This window comes from Erythrolamprus reginae, chromosome Z, assembly GCF_031021105.1.
Source record: "Erythrolamprus reginae isolate rEryReg1 chromosome Z, rEryReg1.hap1, whole genome shotgun sequence".
Lineage (NCBI taxonomy): Eukaryota > Metazoa > Chordata > Lepidosauria > Squamata > Dipsadidae > Erythrolamprus > Erythrolamprus reginae.
This window is the reverse complement of record NC_091963.1, coordinates 130,437,219-130,459,559: the sequence shown is the minus strand read 5'-3', so window position 1 is coordinate 130,459,559 and position 22,341 is coordinate 130,437,219. Positions and strand designations below refer to the sequence as shown.

General features: G+C 41.9%; 1 protein-coding gene across 6 annotated transcripts in view; it reads left to right on the top strand.

Annotated features, from left to right (window-relative positions):
* The first annotated feature begins 1,287 nt into the window (after positions 1-1,287).
* PPP6R1 (protein phosphatase 6 regulatory subunit 1) overlaps positions 1,288-22,341 on the top strand; it is a 68,981-nt gene continuing 47,927 nt past the window's right edge. Inside the window, exon 1 of one of the 6 annotated variants that reach the window (XM_070730089.1) lies at positions 1,288-2,404. In XM_070730089.1, coding sequence (XP_070586190.1) covers positions 2,387-2,404 — 18 coding nt within the window. In that variant the 5' untranslated portion in view covers positions 1,288-2,386. The remainder of the gene's footprint in view (positions 2,405-22,341) is intronic. The other 5 variants (XM_070730086.1, XM_070730085.1, XM_070730087.1 and 2 more) reach the window with 5 other exon arrangements.

Sequence of the window (22,341 nt, the reverse complement as noted above, 5' to 3'; positions counted from 1 at the left end):
CAGTGGATCTTGTGTTCAAAGTCAAATTTCCAACATGTTTGTATATATAGATCTCAGCCATGATGTAGCTTGTTGGCTTAGAACAAGTTGTATAAACTCAGTTGTTTTGATTCTTAAGCCATGATTCATGGCTTAGTGACAAAATAATAACTTGCTATAGAATTAGGTCTTTAAATAACGATTTTTCCCTTACTCAAAACCATCCATCCTGCAAAAGTGCCATTTAGTAGGAGGGTTCCTATGCTTAATCCATCAACTGCCAGCTGTAATTGTTGCAACACTCCAGGCAGACATCCTCCAGTTATAGATTGGGGCTCTATTATCCCAGGTGCCCCACAAAATACTGACCTACTTCTCTTTGACAATGAGATCCCTCAGATTCCTGAAATCACAGCTGGCTCAGCATCCCAGATGGAGTGTTATGCTTGGACCAACAACCACAGAATTGCTTACATTCATTGAAAGCTGTTAGGCTGGTGTAATCCCTGGTTAAGAAACATCCCCTGCTGTGTCTTCAACCCGGAGGAAAAGTTTGCAATACAGTACTGTATATGATCTTTTCAGTGGGTTTTTTTTTTAACGCACCAGTACTCATGAAAATCAGATTACTGGGATAGCTCCGGGCTGAATAAGAAAAATATTAGTGCGTAGTTAGCAGAGTATTAAGTTTTGCGGGCGAAATTAAAAAGTTATGATGGGATCGGTATGCTTATGGATTAGAAACCATGAAATCGCGTGTGTAAAATGCGGTACGGACATTAGAATGGGCGTGAGGTAGAAGACCATGAAATGGCAGCCGTATAGCAGCCAGTGAAATTTAATGGTTTAAACCGCGATTGCAAGAACACGTAAAGAATTCGATGGGAGGAACGCAATATTTTAGTAAAAAAAACCCAATTTGGAAACATGCGGAAGAGACCTTCATCCTGCAGTGGTTAAACAAAAGGCTAAAATGTTGATAAAGTATTTCAGTGACTCGCCAATAAAACTAATTTAAAAGAGATAGCAATAAGAACAAAGCTAGTGAACGCGGATGTGCCAATTTGGGAGTCACATTTAAACCAAATGGGGAAAACGCGCAGAACAACGACGTGTTTTTTAAGGGGTTTTATATTGCATTGGGGAGGGGAGGTTCCATTTTATATTTAAGGGGTATTTATATTTTTGTATATGGTGCAAACCGACCAGAATCCTTTGGGAGTGGGGCGGCATATAAATCCAATCAATCAATCAATCAATCAAACAAACAAACAATCAATAAAAGCCCCCCGTCTCGCTCCTGCAAATGCGCATGTAATGGTACGCTTCGCAGGGCGCATGCGCTGCTCGCCTTTTCCCCTCCCTCCCTTGAAGCTAAATGGGAGGAGCCCGGTAAGCGAGTGCGAGCTTGCGCCTCCCCGCGGGTTGGAGGTGAGGAGGAGGAGGGGGGGGAATGAGGAATCAGCGAGAAGAGCGCGCGGAAGAGGAGGTTAGAAACAGCAGGAGCAGGAAAAAAAAGGGGTGGGGGCAAGCGGAAGGAAAGGAGACCCCGGGTTTTAATGGGGGAAGGAGGGGGGAAGGCGGGGTTTAGCCGGAGGAGGAAGTGGCAAGTGGAGGCCGCTAGAGAGGCTCGCGCGGTGGCTTCTGGGATTCTGGCGGTGAAGGCAAGGGGGAAAGGAGAGGGGGGGAAAAGAGCGGCGAGTGAGCGAGCTTCTTTCCCATTTCCTCCACCACCAGCGAAGAAAAAAAGGGCAGGAAGGAGGGGGCTCGTGCCCGGTGAGCGCGGTGGATTTTGAGGGTGAGAAGGAAAAAGGGGAGAAGGACTGGGCCTAGGAAAGGGAGAGAGAGAGAGAGAGAGAAAGAAGTGGGAGCCCTGTGGGGAAAGGAAGCTGCCGCCATTTTAGACAACCCTGTGGGAGACCCTCCCCCCTCTTGCCCCCCTCAGTATTTTCCCCAGTCCTCCCTCCCCTCACACACGCCCCCGTTTGTGCGCTTGTCTTCCCGCCTGAGGAGTCCTTGCTGGGCCCTCCTCCCTTCGTTCCCCCAGGTAACAATCCAGCTTCCACCCCCACCCCCGCGAGCACCGCCACCCTCCTCCGTCCCTCTTTCCATGCCTTACTTCCCTCCCCGCCAAGGATAGCGACCACCGGGAAGGGGAATGGAGGCGGGGAGGGGCAAATCTCTTCAGATTTTTGTTCCCCAGCAACTGTTGCCGCCTTTTGTAATCACTTAAAATTAAAGTAGTTGGAAAGGTAGGGAGACACCCCCCATCCCGACCGCTCTCCACCCACCACTCAAGTCCATTTCCTCCGAAAGTTTTGTGGACGCAAATCTAGGGGGAAAAACTGTATAAACTCGAATATGATGCGCCTGCACGAATAGCGTAATCCTGTGTGACAGAATTGAAATGGACTTGAGCGGAGTGGTAGGTTTTTTTAAAAAAATCTGGTGTTTTTTTTTTTAAAGTGATGTCTTAAGCGGTGGGCGTCTATCTATACTCAAATAAATGAAGCTTGCAATGAAGAGGAAACAGGTGTCAGAAAAATTTTGAGCTCTCCATTTTTGTGTCTTTTCGTGAGAATGGCAATCTCGTGAGTGTGGGTGGGATGATAGGTCGGATATGTATTAAGTAGCTGCAACTGTTTTGGGTTTCATTGGCTGAGGAAAAAAGTGTGCTTGCTTCGAATTCAGTATCCAGCATGCACAGTTCGGATTTTTTCTTCCAAATTCACCTTAATTCCTAATTAGAATGTTTACGGGGTCACATTGTATAAAATAATTTATGCCTTGTACACTCCTCGGAATCATTCACATAGCTTAGAATCGTCACATGCCAATGCAGAAGGAAACATCCACCTTTATTATATAACATGCTTTAACTACCTTTTGTACACAGTAGAAAGGTTAAAGTATATTAAAGGATAAATTGAACTCTGATCAAACTACACACACGATATTTGCTTGGAGACTGAATAATAGTAATCATTAATTGTGATACGTGACTAATAATAATCTGTACTGTCAATCAGATAAATAACAATTCTTCATCTTATTTGTGGATAGAAACTCTTCTGTCCCTTTTAAGAGTTGGGCCTTTTCAATTAATATTAAACATAATGAAAGTTTAAACATTTGTCCACATCTAGATAGCTTCTATAAGTATTCCACTTCAGTTGAAATCTTCAAAGAAAATTTTCATATTTTAAGTGTACAGTATATTGTTGATTTAATGTGTTTCCATTTTTGAATGATATCTATTTCAGTGTAACGGTAAGTGAACTTGTTTTGCTGTTTTGAACTTGAAAAACTAGATCAATTTTTGTTATTGTCTCCAAAAGTTTAATTTTATGTTATGAAAATTGAGAAAAATTCATAAATTTGGTGTTTCACTTGGAAAATATCGAATCTTTTGATTCATTAAGCCGTATGTACGGTATGCAAAAGTAAAGTGTAGACTTCTTTTTAAAAAGTTATTGGCAAATGCCTATTCTTTTGTGAACTTTTAAGGAGGAATCCATAATTATAAGACATGTCACATTTACTATGGACCTGATATTTTCTTAGTTGCATTTTATTCTGGCAATAAAATTATAAAACTAGAAAGTGATGATTCATGAATGTAGGGCTGTAGAAATGTATATTGAGAAATATATTGACAAGGCCAAATTGCAAATGATTTATAAACATGACATCATTTTGTGATAACAGGTACCTTGTTGAGACAAACTGCTGCAGCTAACTAAATGATTATACAGTGCTTATGTATTTATGGTCCTATACTTAACATTGGATATCTTAATGCAAAGAGTTTGCTTTAAACTGAGAAGTGAACCCCATAAAGGGGGGAAACTGATTTTCACCACAAGAATGTTAAACCTCAGAGTGAACTTGAAAGCAAAGTGAGTTCATGCTTAGCTTGTTTGTAGAATTCAGTAAAGATCCCTAGGTGCCTTATATTTTGTTCTTTTTTCATAGTTTAAAACAGAGAATAAGAGGATTAGTGAGGTGCAGTATGTTTTACAGTACTTTGGCTTCTGTCCATTGGGGACATTAAAATATAGACAAACTGATCTGTGATGCAGCTCCTCCTTTCCATTGATCTGTCTGCTATTAACCAAAAGAAAAGGATCACAGCAGTCTGTCTAATGTGTTTTGTTTAAACTTAAAGAAATTGTAAATCTTTCTTATCTGAAAGAGGGCCAAACAAAAGTAAGCCATAGAGATTATTATTATTTATAGTTTGTCCTATTTTAAAAATTCAAGCTGCTTTGGCAATCATAGTTAAATCTAGGAGGTATACAGCTGCAGATTGCTTTGACAGTTTTGGCAAGAAGAGGCATAAATTTAACCTCACTGCTATAATCAGCACATAAGGAAGCAATTGAAATGGAAGACTTGACATTTCAACAAAGCTTTCCTTCTAATACTTTTTGACCAGACAGCCAGGTATTTCAATTCCTTTCATGTTTTGTATAGAAGCATTGGTCCTAAGAAGGAGTCATGCATTTATTATATTGGATTGAGCAGAGAGAATATTATCTTTCTGCACACAGATAAGATATGAGGAATTCTGCTATAATAAACAACCTCAAAGGAAGGGTTTTACTGCTTTTTATTAAATGTCTATGTAGCTCTGGTGAAAGGGGATCCTCATTCATATTGCAAAGTTCAAATGACTTTTCCATGACATAAGAGAGAAATTTATGACATCTATTTTTTTTTAATGGAAGATTGAAAAGGCTTTTCTCCCAGAGAAAATAGGATTAGCTAACTTGGTAAGAGAGCCTTAGTTTGACTGCATAGCATGGATTGCTCCAAGCTGAAATTACCACTTATCTTTGCCTTGCATTACTATGGGGGCTCAGATTCCTGGCTCTCTGTCTCTGTTTTTGGCCTTTGAAATTTAGAAAGTCTACAGTATAAATATAGACTAAGCTTTGCTTTCTTGGAAAAGGAATGCATTGTAGAATGTAGGTTACTAGCCATAAAGTACAGATCTGTAGCAGCAAAGGAAAGCAGAGCCTGAGAGATTAGCAGATTCATTTTGCTATTCAAAAACTTAAGTACTGTACTTTCCAGGTTAACAAGTGGCCTTGGGGGTGGGGGAATACCCTCTACAGTATTCCAAATATAAGAAGTGAATATTCTGAGCTAGAATGATGAAAAATAAATAAGGGTAGTTTTTGAATAAGAGTAAGATTTCTTAGAGTGTTACAAGTAAGAGTAATGAAATCAATAAATACAAATGAGAAATAGTTTTATGTAAAGTCTTCATTTCTTTAAATTGTAGTTTGTTAAAAAGGTAACAGTTGATGTATACGGTAACTTGGTGAACTCAAAAGCTTGCTAGTCTGGTTGCTATTAGTGACTAAGACACAAGTATTAGCTGACCTGTAGAGGTAAAGAAAGCTTGGCAATATTTTTTTTTCCTGGCAGAGAGGGGAAATGTGCATATAAGCTAATGCTTCCAACTATGTGTGTTTATGGTAATGAACATTACCTTTTGTCTTTCCTCCTTTGAAATTTGGCTCTACATTTCTCCACTTTGGCCACAGAGAGCCAATTTCCAGAGTCCTGCTAATTTAAAAATGCAAATACAGCATCTATGATAGGACAACAGGTCAAATTATTTCAGTTCCTTTCTCTTAAATTGGGATGCAGTCTGCTTGCTCATCATTTCCCAATGGCAAGTGGATTTTTTTTTTTTTAATTCTAGGAGTAAAGTTTCCCAACAGTTTGGGAAATGTTTTGCAATTTGGAAGAAAACAAGTTTCCTCTTGCAGGGTTGCCAGGGTCCCCAAAGTAGTTAACATAAATATATATTGTAGACAAGTATAAATGTTTGTGGATTACGTATTTTTATCTCATTTCTAAAGCTCTTGAGTTTGAAAAGGACCTACAACTATTACATTTTCTATGCCTCATGCCATCATTTATTGTACTAACTTTGAGGCTCTCTAGTTATTGCCCACACTTTTATTTGGCAATTTGTTTGATAAAGTAACATTTTCCTCCCATGTTAAAGGCTTGTTTATTTTGTTTAATATTCTAAAGTATAAGCTTTCTGTTAGAGAATTTGGCAAGTTTGTTGCTCTTTTTGAGGGGGAAAGTTTGATCTTGGCCCTAGTACATCTTGGGCTATAATTCTCTGAGCATATATGTAAATAATTTGAGTAGAAACCTCATAGCTGGATTGAAACAGATGGAGTATGTTGGGGAGAGCATACTGTGTAAAAATAGAGCAAAAGCATGATAGTATCTCACAAAGAGTTGAATAGCAGCATTTACACTAGGTCAGTAGAACTGGGTATATCTTCTTAGATCTTTGGTGTAGGTGTTCGGTAAAACCTTTCAAACACAACTCATTTATAGCTGTCTTCTCATTGACTCTTCAATTCTTTTTTTTTTGTTCTGAGAAATCATTTAGTTGGGGCTGGGCCAGAGTTCCTGTTGAAAGGTTTTATATTTCTCTAGCTTTATAACTGCTCTCTGATAAAAATAATAATAATTTATTAGATTTGTATGCCGCCCCTCTCCGCAGACTTTATGTGCTGTATGCATTGCTTGTTATAGACTTAGCATCCTGTGGTCAATGGTCTTCATGATTTCTTTTTACGTTTCCACTACTTTTATGTGGGTCTGGATGGGGAAGATAAAAAGTTTATAACTGAAATACAGAATTTTGTAATACTGTACCTGAGGAAGGTGCAGTAATGGGTTTCCCTTACCTTTTCTACAGGTTCAGAGATGTGCGTGCACACTTGCTTCCCTCGATTGTGATGATGTTTGGGTGGTTGGTGGAGCTTCCTGCCACCACCGCTACCAGTTTGCTTAAACTGGGGTGATCCGGTAGTAACCCACCATTGGGAAGGTGGTATTAAATAAGGCAATAAGATGGTTAAGTTGCGGGCCTAAAAACCAGATGACAAGGACTTATAGGGCTCCCTTGGGCTTGAAGCCAAGCTGCCTGACTTTGGTCAATCACACTCTGCTCAATCCCACATTACAGTGTTGTTGTGGAGAAAATAGGAGTATTAGGTCCGTTCCCCACCTTAAGTTGACTGACTGATTGATGGACTAAATAAATAAACAGTACTTATATCAGTATAAAATAAGATAATACTAATGATGATTGTGATTATATGAAAGAATGAGGATGTCTACTGGAGATAGGTATTCTTGTATACAATTTGAGATGTCGATCTTAGTAGGTCTTGTAAAAATTTAGGAATAAGTCCTGCCCAAATGCATCTAGTTAATCTAATTCATCCCTGCTTTTTAGCAAATGCCTTGAAGCCTTTCTAAATAAAACGGATTAAAAAGCATTGCATTAAAAATGACAGATCAGAGAAAGATGAAACAATAAACTATTTAATTAAAGAGCACTATAGTCAATCAAGGGAAAGGAAATATTATTAAAAATGGATGGGCTTCACTTGATGCCCATAAGCTATCATAAGAGCCAGGTGAAAATGGCTGGGAAAATAGTTTCATAATTTGGATCCTACCAGTGAGAAAGCTTTTGTTCTAATGCTATGGATAACTTGCTAACCCTATTAATAGACTAAATGCTGTTTTTTTCCATTTGCCTGCCTCTTGTTTTCCCCAGAACCTTGGTCAATATTGACCATTATCTTTATATTACCAGATTTAGTCGACAACCACATGAGGAAACTCTTCTATTATTATTTTTTAAATTCATGGAGAAAATCCCTCTGCTGCTGGTGAAATACGTCCAGATCAGCTCTAGGCAGAGGCAAGCATTGGTACATTTTATTGCACATAAGAAAACAAAGTTTTCTCTGCAGTTCCCAAGGAAATCATCTGGAAAGCAGGGAAGGACCTTCAGCATCTGGAAGCACCATGAAATTAAAGCAGAGGCAACAGGTTTCCAATTCTAATCATCCTGATCACGACAGGGAGTCATACATTGTAAAAGCCATAATTTGTCCATCTGTATGTGATCTCCGTTCTTTTTCAATTCTCAGTATTCTGCTTGTTCTACTTTAGAATTCTGCATACATCCTAGTTTTTTACATACTGTTTAAAGATTTATGTATGGCCAGTCATATAGTTCTTAACTGTCATGTTGCATGACTGATGCCTGCTCCAGAGTGTGTTAAATTTGAAATCAGTAAAAATTGCTTTCACTTTTACCTCATCTGAACTTTGGTGCCTGTTTTTATGACCATGCTGACAGGCCTTTGGGCTTACTACTTACAAAGAGCTCATTAAGAGATTGTAACTAAGTGGCCAAGTTCCAGTGAAGTTGTGCAAGTGACCCTGACCCTGATCCTGCAAATAGAGAGAGAATAGTGATGGAAGATTATTTGGACATCACTGTATAGCTATGGCTGAATATTAACAAAGCTACCGTGAAATGTTTAATGGCATTCACATGAGTCATATGTCGAGATGTATAAATCTGTTTTGGGGTTAAATAAAAATCAATTAAAATATAAATTCTATTTTTTCTACTTTAAAGTGTGCGTGTGTGTGTGTGTTGTATAGAGCAGGAATAGGCAATTTGATGCCATCAGGCGTTTCAAACTGCCCACAATATTCAGCTGCTGAACTGTAAGATGTTTGTGGAGATTCTCAGTCATCCTGATCATGGTTTTCCAAAATATGCTTATTTCAAAAGGCAAGTGGACTTTCTTTGTTTTTCCTTGAAGAGAGTTCACTTCTCTGGAGAACTGAAGAAGCTTCTTGGAAAAACAATCCCCATTTGCCTTTTGAAAAAAACACCTTTTGGACTGCTGGTCAGGATGATTGTGGTTTATAGGAATAGTATCTGGAGTATCTGGAGGTATCAAATTCCTTATTTAAGTATTAAGTGTAGTTGTGCATACCCATCATGCAATTTTGTGACATGATTTGTTTCTATTTCTTGTAAATAAACTTTTGAAAATAGAATTCATTAATTGATTTTCAGAAATCCTGACTATTTAATTTTAAAAAGCAATATCTGGTTATTGTAGCGGGAAGTCTTTTGAAAAATGCTAAACTATTCAGCAAAGCTTTTAAACTTCTAGTTCGGCTCTATAATGCCACAGCGTAGATAGACACTACTGCTTTACTTTCTTTTTCAGAATGAAGCACGCGTATAGAGAATGATGTAGAAAAGTTTGTACAAAATCTCTTTTGCTTGCATTGTGTATTTTACCATTTCTGATTGAATTAGTTTTGTTGATTGATATTTAAAGGCTGTAGGATAGTGTTTAAACTCCATCTTGTGCAGAACAGTAAAATATAAAATGCTTTTTAATGCTGAAATATAACGATACAAACTTGAGTCTAAATCTTGGCACATTATATATACTGGTACATTTTAAACCAAATACTATGTCAGTTTGATTAATGTTAAACTTATTAGTTTAATATTGAATTAATTTATATCAGCAGCATGTAGATCTCTCAAAATCTTGAGAATTCAATACATTGTAGCAGGCAAACCACTTACAGCTTTAATGCAAGGATTGAACCAAGGGAAGTGAAGATTAAGGATTTGTACTGTTACTAAAATTCTAAACAGTTGTTGTCTCTTGCCTTTTTTCCTGTAAGCATATGTATAAGAATGATACAAGCTCTGCATAATTCTTAAATTGCACTTTTTATAATTTTATTAGGTTTTAAAAATATTTTAACTTACTTTTCTTTAACTTCTTTGAAAAGACGTTAATGTTATGAGTAATGGTCTGAGACTAAGGGGCTTAGAAGTGCTGCCTGTGTCATGGTCAGACCATTTTCTACTGCGGCTTGACTTCCTGGCTCCAATCCTCCCCTGCAGGGAGGCGGAACCGATTAAGTTGTTCCGCCCCAGGCGCCTGATGGATCCAGAAGGTTTTCAGAAGGCGCTTGGGGTTCTTCCAGATACACTCGTCTGCAGTTCGGCAGAGTCTCTGGCTGAGGCCTGGAACAAGGCTGCAGCGAAGGCCCTTGACCGAATTGCGCCGCTGCGACCTCTCCGTGGCGCTAGATCCCGTAGAGCTCCATGGTTCAACGAGGAGCTCCGGGAGTTGAAACGCCAGAAGAGATGTCTAGAGAAGCGATGGAGGAAGAGTAGGCCGAATCCGATCGAATACTTGTAAAAGCTCATATTAAGACTTACAAAGTGGCGCTCAAGGCGGCAAGATGCGCGTATCATGCCGCCTTGATTGCATCAGCAGAATCCCGCCCGGCCGCTCTGTTTAGGGTAACCCGCTCCCTTCTTAATCAGGGGGGAGTTGGGGAGCCCTTACAGAGCAGCGCTGAGGACTTTAACACGTTTTTTGCTGATAAAATCGCTCGGATCCGAGCTGACCTCGACTCCAATTGTAAAACAGAGTCGACTGACAACGAGTCAGTCGAGGTGACTGGGGCTAAACGTCTTTGTCCATCTGTCTGGGAGGAGTTTGACTTGGTGACACCTGATGAAGTGGACAAGGCCATTGGAGCTGTGAGCTCCGCCACCTGTTTACTGGATCCGTGTCTCTTCTCTGTGGCGGCCCCGACCCTCTGGAACCAACTCCCCCCAGAGATCAGAATTGCCCCCACCCTCCTTGCCTATCATAAGCTACTTAAAATCCACCTCTGCCGCCAGGGGGGGGAATTAAGACTTTTTCTCCCCCTAGGCCATCATATATATGTATATATGGTATGCTTGTATGTATGTTTGGTTTTTATATATTAAGGGGTTTTAAATTTGCTTTTAGTATTGGATTTTATTGTACATTGTTTATGATTGTTGTTAGCCGCCCCGAGTTTTCGGAGAGGGGCGGCATATAAATCCAATAAAACTTGAAACTAAACTTGAAACTATAACCATAAGTAGCACTTACAATAAAGAACATAAAAATATAAAAATATAGACATTTATATTAAAATACATGATTTATTCTATTGTCTATAGCAAACAGTACCTTAACAGTTTCAAATTCTTTATTGTTCTCGCTCTCTTCACCCCAGCTCTGCCAATATCGTAGGTTTTCCTGATTTCTCAAATATATTGAAAAATCCTTAGTTTAATCCAGTGTTTCTGAAATGTGATAATTATTATACTGACTTCAGTTCCCAGAATCCTCAGCAATAACTATATTAACTGGAGAATTCTAATATTTGAAGTCTATATGTTTGGAAGATGTAAAGGTTGAGAAATAATTGTCTGACCTGTCAATTTATTGCATTCCTGTGACTGACTGATGCAATGAAACTTTTAATGATGTCAGTACTTCTGTACTATGTTGTTGCTTCAGGTAAATTCTAGCTGTTATTTTAAAATCTCACAGAACACTAACCCTAACCCTAATCCTTAGGATTTTTATAGAATTGTCTTGCCTGTCTTTATATGAAGTGAGATTGGTGACTGTATCAGAGCAGTAATGATAAAACATTCTTTCCTGTTTACATAATGACCAGACTAGCTAGTTTCTATGGTTTTAATGAGTTTTAAATTTATACTGGCACTCTTGACTTTTTGCTTTGAAAGGACATTTGACATATGATGATCTTGTGGTTGTGGTTAAACTTGAATTGTAACTTGTAAGCCTCCAAAGAACTGGGGTATAAAATATTTTAGATAAGTACTGTTTTCTTTCATTGGCATTGATGAGAAGCTGAACACATTTTCAAACAATTAGGTTACTAACTTTTGACTTCTTATCAGTCATCATGTCATCAGTCTTATGTTCATCAAGATAATAAGTCTGTAAGATGACAGGAATAGTTATTCAAACTTGTCTTAAATGTTGGCTTTCCATATTTTCTAGCTTAGACCATTTCTATCATTTGTAAACATGAGTTCATACTTTATTTAAATAATTCTTCCCTAAATTACTGCCCTTGTAGATTCCTGACGTTGGTTTAGAATAACTCAGAGTAGATTTGTCATATTTTCTTTTAATTGTAAACTATATGCAGAGCTTTGTTTTTGTAGTTCTGCATAGTACCTCTATGGATAGAAGTTGTCTTTATAAAATTTATTTATTTTGAACCTTATTCATAAAAAAGTAAAAAATCCTTTATATATGATCTGATAATCTGATTTTTTCCACAATAGTTATAAAAGGATTTGTCATTGTTTTCTTTAGCATATGTTTTGACATTTCATTCCATTTCCTGGTGGACTTCCATTTAAGTACTATTCATACTATTATAATGCAAAAAAATTACCATTTATTCATTAAATTTATATGCTATTCGTCTCATTGTCAAGCAACTATTTTAGATGGGTTTATCGTTTTTGCTTAGAAATGAAATACGAACTTGGAAATTTAATTTGGCAATGTGTAAACAAATACGGTAATAAGCCATGCATATATATCTGCTGTAGAGTTGGATCTACATTGATTCACACTAAACCCTTTGAGACCATATTAAAATATTGCTGTTTTTAGTGAGAAACTAAAGTCAAAATTCCATCATTTGAATTCATCAAATTCCTTAAGTCTATGCATTTACATAATTGAAGAGAAATGTGTGGATTATACTATTTGAATGTTAATGGTGTATATTAGTGACACATTTTTGTTTCTAAAGACTTTATTTTACTGTATCATAATGACTTTGGTGGTGGAAACTACTTTGGTAAGACAGGGGCATTGGTGGCATTTATGAATGATCTCTAGCAAGAGCAGAATGTGGGTAGTGCATCAATTCTTGCTCTCCTTAACATCTCAGCAGCTTTTCATGCCTCTGACCATGGTATCCTTTAGGGATATCTATTGGGTTAGGGGTTGGACAGTACAGTATGGTGTTGGTTCAATTCTTTTCTCCAAAGCCAGTCCCAATTGGTGTTAACAAGCAATGAGAGGTCCAACCCACAGCCACTCCTTTATGGGGTGCCAAAGGGCTTAGTGCTATCTCTGCTCCTTTTTAATATTTACTCGAAACTACTGGGCAAGATCATCTACATTATGGGATGAAGTGTCATCAAGATGCTGATGATATACAGATTTACATCTCCATCCTGGTAATCCAAGCAACACTGGCTCACTTTTTTCAATGCCTGGTGGCTGTAAGTGTCTGGATGGGACCCAACAGGTTTCAGCTGAATCCTGGCAAGACAGAAATTGAACATTGGTTCCTACTTGATGCATTCCTTTTTGGTTCTTGGCAGGAGTAGTTGTGTGGATATTAACTTCCAGCTGCCTGGAGACTGACCTTGTAACAATTTGGTTGACCACTTCACTTGCCGGGATTTGGCAATTTTTTGCAACCAAGAGGCCTAAGATGAGTACCTGAAAGAGAGAGAAAGCACCACCCAGAACTGGGCCCAGACCCTGACACAGGGAGGGAGGGAGTACTTTTGCCAATAACTAAAAAGGAATTTATCAGATAGGAAACAATGTTAATTTTTGGTACTCTTGGCAGGAGTGGTCATGCATGGGACATACCCAAGTTAGGTCCCTAGAGCAGTGTTTTTCAATCAGTGTGCCGCGAGACATGGTCAGGTGTGCCGCGAAGCTCGGCTTCGAAGACCGGAAGCTGAGCTTTATTCTTCGCGCCCAGCTGGAGCTTTCCTGATGGGGGCGGCAACAAGTGTCCTTTGGGACCCGGCGGGAGGGCACTGGCAGCGAAACGGGAGGCTGCTGGCTGCAGCGGCCCCAGGCAGTCGCCGGGGGATGGCGGCGGCAAGCAAGAGCTCCAGGGCGGAGACACTGGCAGCGCTCTGCCCAGCTGGAGCTTCCCAGTGGAGGTGGCAACAAGTGTCCTTTCGGGCCCGGCGGGAGGGCAATGGCAGTGGGAACGGGAGGCTGCCGGCTGCAGCGGCCCCGGGCAGTCGCCGGGGGATGGCGGCGGTGAGAGGGAGCTCCAAGGTGGAGGCACCGACAGTGGTGGACATGCTGCTGGACGCCGTACATGCTGGCACTGCGGCGCTGGCATTCGCTTGCTGGCTGGGCCAGAGGTGCCAGCCCCGCAGCACCAGCATGTACGGTGTCCAGCAGCACGTCCAACCGTCACCATCGGTGCCTCCACCTTGGAGCTCCCTCTTGCCGCCGCCATCCCCCGGCGACTGAAAATGAAGGAGTAGTGAAAACAAATAACACTTTATAAAACAATTTTAAGAACCAAGGAACTGTGCCCCTGGGCCAAATGGACGGGTGGGTTTGGACTCTCCTTGCAGTGCATCAAGAAGACGGTTCAGGTAAGTTCAACGGTCCTTCTCCAATGCACTATTGGGTATATCCCATTATTATTATTATTATTATTATTATTATTATTATTATTATTAATTAGATTTGTATGCCGCCCCTCTCCAAAGACTCTGAGCAGCTCACAACAACAAAACGGTACAAATCCAACGATTAGAAGACAATTTAATATAAAAAAAAAAGTCATACATCGCAGACAAACCATACATAAAATGGAAATGGCCCATAATTGGGGAATCCATTTCCCCATGCCTAATGGCAGAGGTGGCTTTTAAGGAGTTTGGGAAAGGCAAGGAGGGTGGGGGCAATTCTAATCTCTGGGGGAAGTTGATTCCAGAGGGCCGGAGCCACCACAGAGAAGGCTCTTCCCCTGGGTCCCGCCAGTCAACATTGTTTAGTCGATGGGACATGGAGAAGGCCAACTCTGTGGGACATAACTGGTCGCTGGGATTCGTGCGTCAGAAGGCGGTCCCGGAGATATTCTGGTCCAATGCCATGAAGGGCTTTATAGGTCATAACCAACACTTAGAATTGTGACCGGAAACTGATCGGCAACCAATGCAGACTGCGGAGTGTTGGTGTAACATGGGCATACCTGGGGAAGCCCATGTTTGCTCTCGCAGCTGCATTCTGCACGATCTGGAGTTTCCGAACAGTTTTCAAAGGTAGCCCCATGTAGAGAGCATTGCAGTAGTCAAACCTTGTGATGAGGGCATGAGTGACTGTGAGCAGTGACTCCCGGTCCAGGTAGGGCCGCAACTGGTGCACCAGGCGAACGTGGGCAAATACCCCCCTCGCCACAGCTGAAAGATGGTTCTCTAATGTTAGCTGTGGATTGAGGAGGACACCCAAGTTGCGCACCCTCTCTGAGGCGGTCAATAATTTTCCCCCCCCCCCCCAAGGTAATGGACAGACAGATGGGATTGTCCTTGGGAGGCAAAACCCACAGCCGCTCTGTCTTAGCAGGGTTGAGTTTGAGTCTGTTGACACCCATCAAGACCCCAACAGCCTCCAGACACCGGCACATCACTTCCACCAGAGATCATCCATGAGTCCAACGTGGGATATACCCAAGCTTATGATGACAGGGCGGGAGAAGGCTGGACCAGGGGCGCATGAGTCTCACACACCCTTTGCAGCACTCCAGCACTCTTGCAGACCTAAACAAGTCAGTTGGTAATGTTTGATGAATGTATCTGGGACGGCCCAAGTAGCCACCTGGCAGATGTCCTCGAAAGAAACCTGCGCAGACCATGCAGCAGAAGTTGCAGCACTCCTCGTGGAGTGTGCCGTGATGCCAGATGGGATAGGTAGTGATCAAATCTTGTATGCTGTGGCTATGTAAGACCTAACCCAGTTACTAATTGGGGCGATACCTTGGCCCTCATGGATGATGACAGAAAAGAAATGAACAGGGCTTCAGATCTGCGTAGAGGTTCAGTCCGGCGGATGTATATCTTCAGAGCTCGTCTGACATCGAGTTTGTGCCAGCATAGCTCCAACGGATGAGAACCATGGGCGCAAAAGTCTGGTAGGATAAGAACTTGGAATCAATGGAAAGAATAGTTGACCTTCGTCAGGAAGGGCGGGTCCAGACAGAACACTACTCTATCTGGTTGGAATGTACAGAGATCCGGACAGACTGATAACGCCGACAATTCGGAAACCCTCCTGGCAGATGTAATGGCCACCAAGAAGGCTGTCATCCAGGTCATGAGTCTCAGAGGGATCTGTTGCAATGGCTCGAATGGGGGCCCTGTCAGTGCCTGCAACACCAGTGGGAGATCCCATGTGGGATACCTGTGTTTTACTGGTGGGCAAAGGTTGGATGCTCCTCTAAGGAAGTCTCTGACCCATGGGTGTTGCCCCATAGAGCTCCACGGGTCCCATTTGAGTACAGTGGAGAGAGCCGCTACTTGCCTCCGTAACGTGTTGGGAGCAAGTCCCTTGTCAAGACCGATTTGCAGGAAAGACAAAAGATTCACTAAAGATGGAGATCGTAGATCTGCCTGTAGTGTATTGCAGAATTTACAATAGGCCGCCCAAGTGGTCTGATAAATTCTGGTGGTGGACGGACAACGTGCAGCCTGAATCGTGGAAATTACCATGTCCAGAAGAGCAGCCTGCCTCATGCGGTCCCCCTCAAATGCCACACGGCAAGATTCAACCACTGTGGGTCCGGGTGAAGCACTGACCCCTGGCTGAGGGAGACTCGATGGAGAGGAGACTGCCAAGTCCATGAGGTCCCCGAACCACGGGGGCCGAGGCCAATAGGGGGCTACCAAGATGACCTCTGCCCCCTTCCGAAATCAATTTGCTGATTACCTTCGGAATCTGACACGTGGGAGGAAAGGCATACATCAGGCCTTCTGGCCAGCGGATTTGCAGGGCATTGATGCCCTCCACTCCCGGCGATGGAAAATGGGAGAAATAGCATGGAAGCTGAGTGTTCAGATGTGTAGCGAACAAGTCTATCAACGGTGTGCCGAATCTGCAAGTGATATCGTGGTACACTGCGGTACACAGGCACCACTCTGCTGGGTCGAGCGTTGACCTGCTCAACCAATCTGCCTGCACATTGGAAACACCAGAGATTTGTTCGGCCTGGAGAGAAAGTAGGTTCACTTCCGCCCAGGTGATCAGGGTCTCTGCCTGTTGCATCAACCTGCCAGATCTCGTCCCACCTTGATGATTTATGTGGGATTGTGTGGCCACATTGTCCATCAGGATGAGCATGAGTCCTCCTTGCACCTGATCCTGAAATGTTTGAAGCGCCAGGAACACTGCTCGTAGTTCTAGGAAGTTGATATTTACTCCTGCAAGGTCCTCAGATGTCCACAGACCTTGGACTACCTGTGAATTGGAGTGGGCACCCCAACCGCGTAGACTTGCGTCCATGGTGATGACAATCTCCTGGTGCCTTAGAAATGAAGAGCCTTGTAGAATTGCCCCTGAATTCCACTTGAGTGAGTGTCTGACTTCTCCCGTCACTGTAATGATTCGAGTTGAATGGCTCGTCCGACGTCTCTGAAATGGCAGAAGGAACCACTGCATTGGTCTGGTGTGGAGGCAGGCCCAGGGCACAATATTTATGCAAGAGACAAATGTCCCCAGCAATTGGGAAAGAAATGCGAGGGACACTTGCCGATTGTGTTGAAGATATCTCACCATACCCAGAATCTTCACCCTGCAATCTTTGGACAGATAGACTTCGCCCGCCTGAGTATCTATTACGGTGCCTAGATTGGGAGGCACGTGGTCAGGATCAGGTGGCTGTTGGGGATGTTCACAGTGAACCTGTGCACCTGTAGAATCTTGATCATAAGGGAAAGGTCTCTCTGTGCTTGCTCTGGAGATTTGGACAGAATGATTACATTGTCCAAATATGCCATGAGGCGTATTGAACGAGTTCTCAGGTTGGCGGTTAATACATCTAGCAGCTTCGTGAAGGTTCTCGGCACAGATGACAGGCCGAATGGCAATGCATGATACCGAAAATGGTGGTCTTCTAGGCAGAATCTCAGATACCTCAGGTACACCGGAACATGGAGGTAGGCCTCTTTGAGGTTGATAGACGCAAGCCAGTTGCCGCGCCTGATCAAAGCTAGAATGGTCCGCAAGGAGTGCATTTTGAACCTTTGATACTTCATGTAGATGTTGAGCTGCTTCAAGTTGAGTATCAACCGACAGCCCCCCGAGACCTTGGGCACTATGAAGTCTACTGAATAGTACCCCAGGCCTTCCCAATTCGGAGGAACCCTTTAGATAGCCCCAATCTCCAGCAAATGAGTGACCTCCTGAAATAGGAGGGCACGCGAACCAAAGAGCACTGAAGAAAACATTGTGAGGGCGTGCCCAGGGAGTTGATGTGAAGTCCCTGGGCTACGGTGTTTAACGCCCAGGTGTCGGATGAGGTACATTCCCAAGAGGCAGCCCCCTATGAGAATCAGGTCTCCTGAGTCACTTTGATTTCCGAAATCCTTTTTGATTGGACCCCTGAAAAGGTTTTCTAGACTGGTGGAATTGTCTAGAACAATCGTATCCACCTCTGTCGGATCTGAAGGATCCTTGGCCATATCCTCCCTGCATATATGATCTTGAGGCCGGAGGTGCCACCAAGGAAGCGTCCTGCCAAAATGACTGGCATCGGAAGTAGGGATTCTGGCATCTATCCAGGCGTCTGGATGACTTAGGCCGAACTTTACATTTGTCTTTGTCCTCAATGAGGACTGAGTCCAAAGATTCCCCAAATAGCTTAGTGCCTTGGAAGGGCGCAGAGGCAAATCGCCACTTGGACTTCGTGTCTGCTTACCATGTACGCAGCCAGAGAAGCCGGCGGGATGATAACGTGGCCATGGCTCTGGACGCAAACTTCGCGGCATTGAGAGTTGCATTCGCCGAGAACTCAGAAGCTACAATCAGTTTGCTGCTCCTCTTCTAGGCTCCTCTTCTAGGCCCAGTTTGGCCTGCATATCCTGTAACCATAGAATATAGGCTCTATTGAAAAATGAAGCTGCAGAGGCTGCCCTCAACGACCAAGAGGCCATTTGGTGAGTCTTCCGTATGAAATTTTCGGCTCTCTTGTCCTCCGGTTTTAAACCATCTGCCAACTTTGATGGAACAATGGCGTTGGGACACCAAACTTGCTACGGGGGAATCAACGGATGGGAAATTAAGCAAATCCTCTATTTCCGGGTCAAACGTGTAAAATTTGCTCTCTAGTGACGATGGACCCTGTGCTGCGGCCAACTTCAGGTGGGCGAAGGGGAGTGGCCAGTCAAGTTGTTAGAAGCTCAGTCCTCAAGTAGATGAAAGTAAATACCCACACGTGATTACTCCTGCCAAGAGTACCAGAAGACATGAATCTGGAGAAAAATCTGAGACCAATCTGGATGTGTATGTCTAGTTTAATGAAAATAACATGATACAGTGGTACTTCTACTAAAGAACGCCTCTAGGTAAGAACCGGGTGTTCAAGATTTTTTTGCCTCTACTTAAGAACCATTTTCTACTTAAGAACCTGAGCCCAGAAAAATTTCCCAGGAAATTTGAGAGCGGCACGAAGGCCTGGCCAGTTTCCTCCCATTTTCCCTGGGTTTCTCTCTCTGGTACAGTTTATGGGAGGCAGCCTCGTGCCGGGTGTATGGGAGGTGCATGTTCTTCCTCACCGCCTCAAAGTCCCTCTCTCTCTTTTTTTTTAAGCCTTAAAGTTTTGGATTTTTTTGATTCCCTTCACCTCACCTTCCTTCGGCAGCGACTGTCCTCCTCTTCTTCCTCCTCCTTCTCCCACCCAAATTCTGAGCTTTTATTTCTTTCCTAATGGGTTTGCACGCATTATTTGCTTTTACATTGATTCCTATTGGAAAAATTGCTTCTACTTAAGAATCTGGTCACGGAATGAATTAAATTCTTAAGTAGAAGTACCACTGTACTAGTATTTCAAACACAGGGATTGCCATAAAGAAGAGAGAGTCAATCTATTATCCAAAGCATGTGAAGCCAGGACAAGAAGCAATGGGTGGAAACTAATCAAGGAGAGAAGCAACTTGAAACTAAGGAGATAATATCCTGACAGAACAATTAATCAGTGGAACAACTTGCCTCCAGAAATTGTGAATGTGCCAATAATGGAATTTTTTAAGAAGAGTTTGGACAACCATTTGTCTGAAATGGTAGATGTTTCCTGCCTGAGCAGGGGGTTGGACTAGAAGACCTCCAATAACTCTATTATTCTCTTCTGTTCAGATCTGAGGGCCTATATAAAAGCTGTTACATAATTTAAGAATATGATTGTTTAGGCTGAATTTAAAATAATTCCAAGTGTTTCTCCTCCTGTTGAAGATTTTCTAATGACTGCTGTTCCTTTGTTTTAGCATTTTAGTCTTAGGATTCAGCTTGGTCGAAGAATAAACTTGTTATGTCAAGAGATAGCAATCCAGTAAAATACAGTATTCCTGGAAGTGTAGGGAGGTAGTTTCAGTACTAGGTTTTCTGCTCCACTGTTGCTGCATTTCTAATCTTTGCTTGGTGTCCTCCTTGCTGTCATTGTGGAGAAGGAAGAATCAAATACCAGTTTCCATCTGGTCATTTTCATGATGTTGCTAGTGTACTTGGAACAACCAAAATTAAGGTGAGAGAGCCCCAACCACTAGCAGCCTATACATCTGATTGCTGAAGCTTAAATGAGCCATAATGACCTTCATGCCTTATTAAACAATGAGTGTTAATTGGATTACATATTGATTGACCTTATTGGAAAGATGGAACTATAAACACAGTTTGCTTATTTTTATTTTCATTATTTTGTCTCACTTTCATTAGCACTTATAGAAAAATCAGATAATATATTCTGCCTACTTCCTAAAAGGATATTAAAATTATAGGAAATTATGTGATAGTATTTACAGTGTTGGGGATAATTTTGAAAGCACACCATCGTAATAGTCCATTTATATCAGAGTTAATATTGTTAAACTCCACAGTTTTTTAGCAATCCAGTGGGTTGAATAAAAGTGGGTTGTTAACCTTATAACAGAGAGTTCTGCACCATTCTGGTGCTTTTCTATGTTAAATATCTTTAAGGATTTTTATGTATAAAATATACTTTAATCTTTTGCTCTTCAACTCTGCAGTTTATTGTAATCTCCTCCCTGGTGCCAGAAGAAATTTTATTTGCAAATCAGTGGGGATTTTTCAAAACCATTTTGCAAATCACCAGGGATTTCTGAAAACCATTAAATCAATTTTTGCACAAAGATTTATTTTTAAACATTTGCTTTCATTTTCAAGTAAGCCTGTGATGAAGTGGGAATTAAGTGGGCAAATCTCTTATTTGTTAAGTTACATGTGAGGCTTGCCACATAAGCAGCTTTGGCCTTAAATTAATGGAGCTTCTTTCCAGCTCCTCTGAGTAGGTATCATCAAATTTGACCTTTCAGAATTACTACATTTTCAGGACTGGAATGTTCTCTTTGATACAAGAATTTGGGCTATTGATTTCAGAAATTCTCCTTGCACTTCTGTTTTTAAAAAACCATTAATTTAACTCCTTAGGGTTCCGGGTAGATATTTTCTCTGCTATACAAGCTAGAAAATATAACTAATTAAAGAAAACCTAGGTTTTTATGAAAATGAACCTGGTGCCTGGAATTCAATCTGGCATCAAGCTATCAACTTCAAAATCCCCCCCCCCCCCCAAAAAAAAAATAATGGAATGCCTTGTCTCTTGTGATCCAGATGGCACATCTCTTGCAAACCAATCCAGCTTTTCCATTGATAAAGAGCTTAGATGGATCTCTGACAACCAGGACTTGCTTTGGTTTTGGGTGGCAATTTATTTATTTAGAGAATTTATGTGGCCATCCACTCATTTTTGGTGACTATAGGCAGCTTATTATACCCAATATAAAGAGTAAAATCAATTACACACATACACAACAGCAAGAAACAGTTGAACAACAACAACAAGCAGTTGAACAATCCATCCCACTCTGTGTTCTCCAGGCTCATTGACAAAACCAGATCTTCAAGGCCCTATAAAGGCCTTTAACGTGTTTTATACTTTATGGGTTTATTTGACTGTAAACTGCTGAATGTACCGTACATGAAAATAACTATACGTTCAAGAAAATCAAAATGCCATGCCTTAAATCTGTGATGGCGAACCTATCACTATCAATGGGCACATAAACTCAGGCCTCGCTTACAAGTGTGCACCAGCCAGCTGATTTTTGGGCATTCTGGGCCCACTGGGAATTGGGAAACAAGATGTTTCCAGCCTCTGGATTGGGTGAGGAAGGCCATTTATTGTTCTTTCCAAGCTACAGAGCATTTCTAGGATCTGGGATGGCAAAAATGGCCTTCCCCATCCCCAACCCCCAAGTACCTTCGAAGGCAGAAAATGGTCCATTTTCCAACTTCCGGTTAAACCTGAAGGCCTGTTTTTTGTTTTTGTTTTTTTGCTTTCCTTAGGCTTCAAGGCCCTTCTAGGAGCCCGGGAGGGTGAAAATGGCCTTCCCCATCCTGCAGAGGCCGTCCAGAAGCCAGAAATTGTCAGTTTCTCCAGAGGACTTTGGGAGGGGGATATTGCTTTCACCTTCCCCAGGCTCCTAGAAGGGCTATTAGCCTGAAAAGTGCAAAAAACAGGCATGCCAGGAGCGGTGTGTGTGTGTCATGTGAGCATGTGCATGGGGGACCCACGTGGAATTATGGGTGTGGACAAGTACATGCG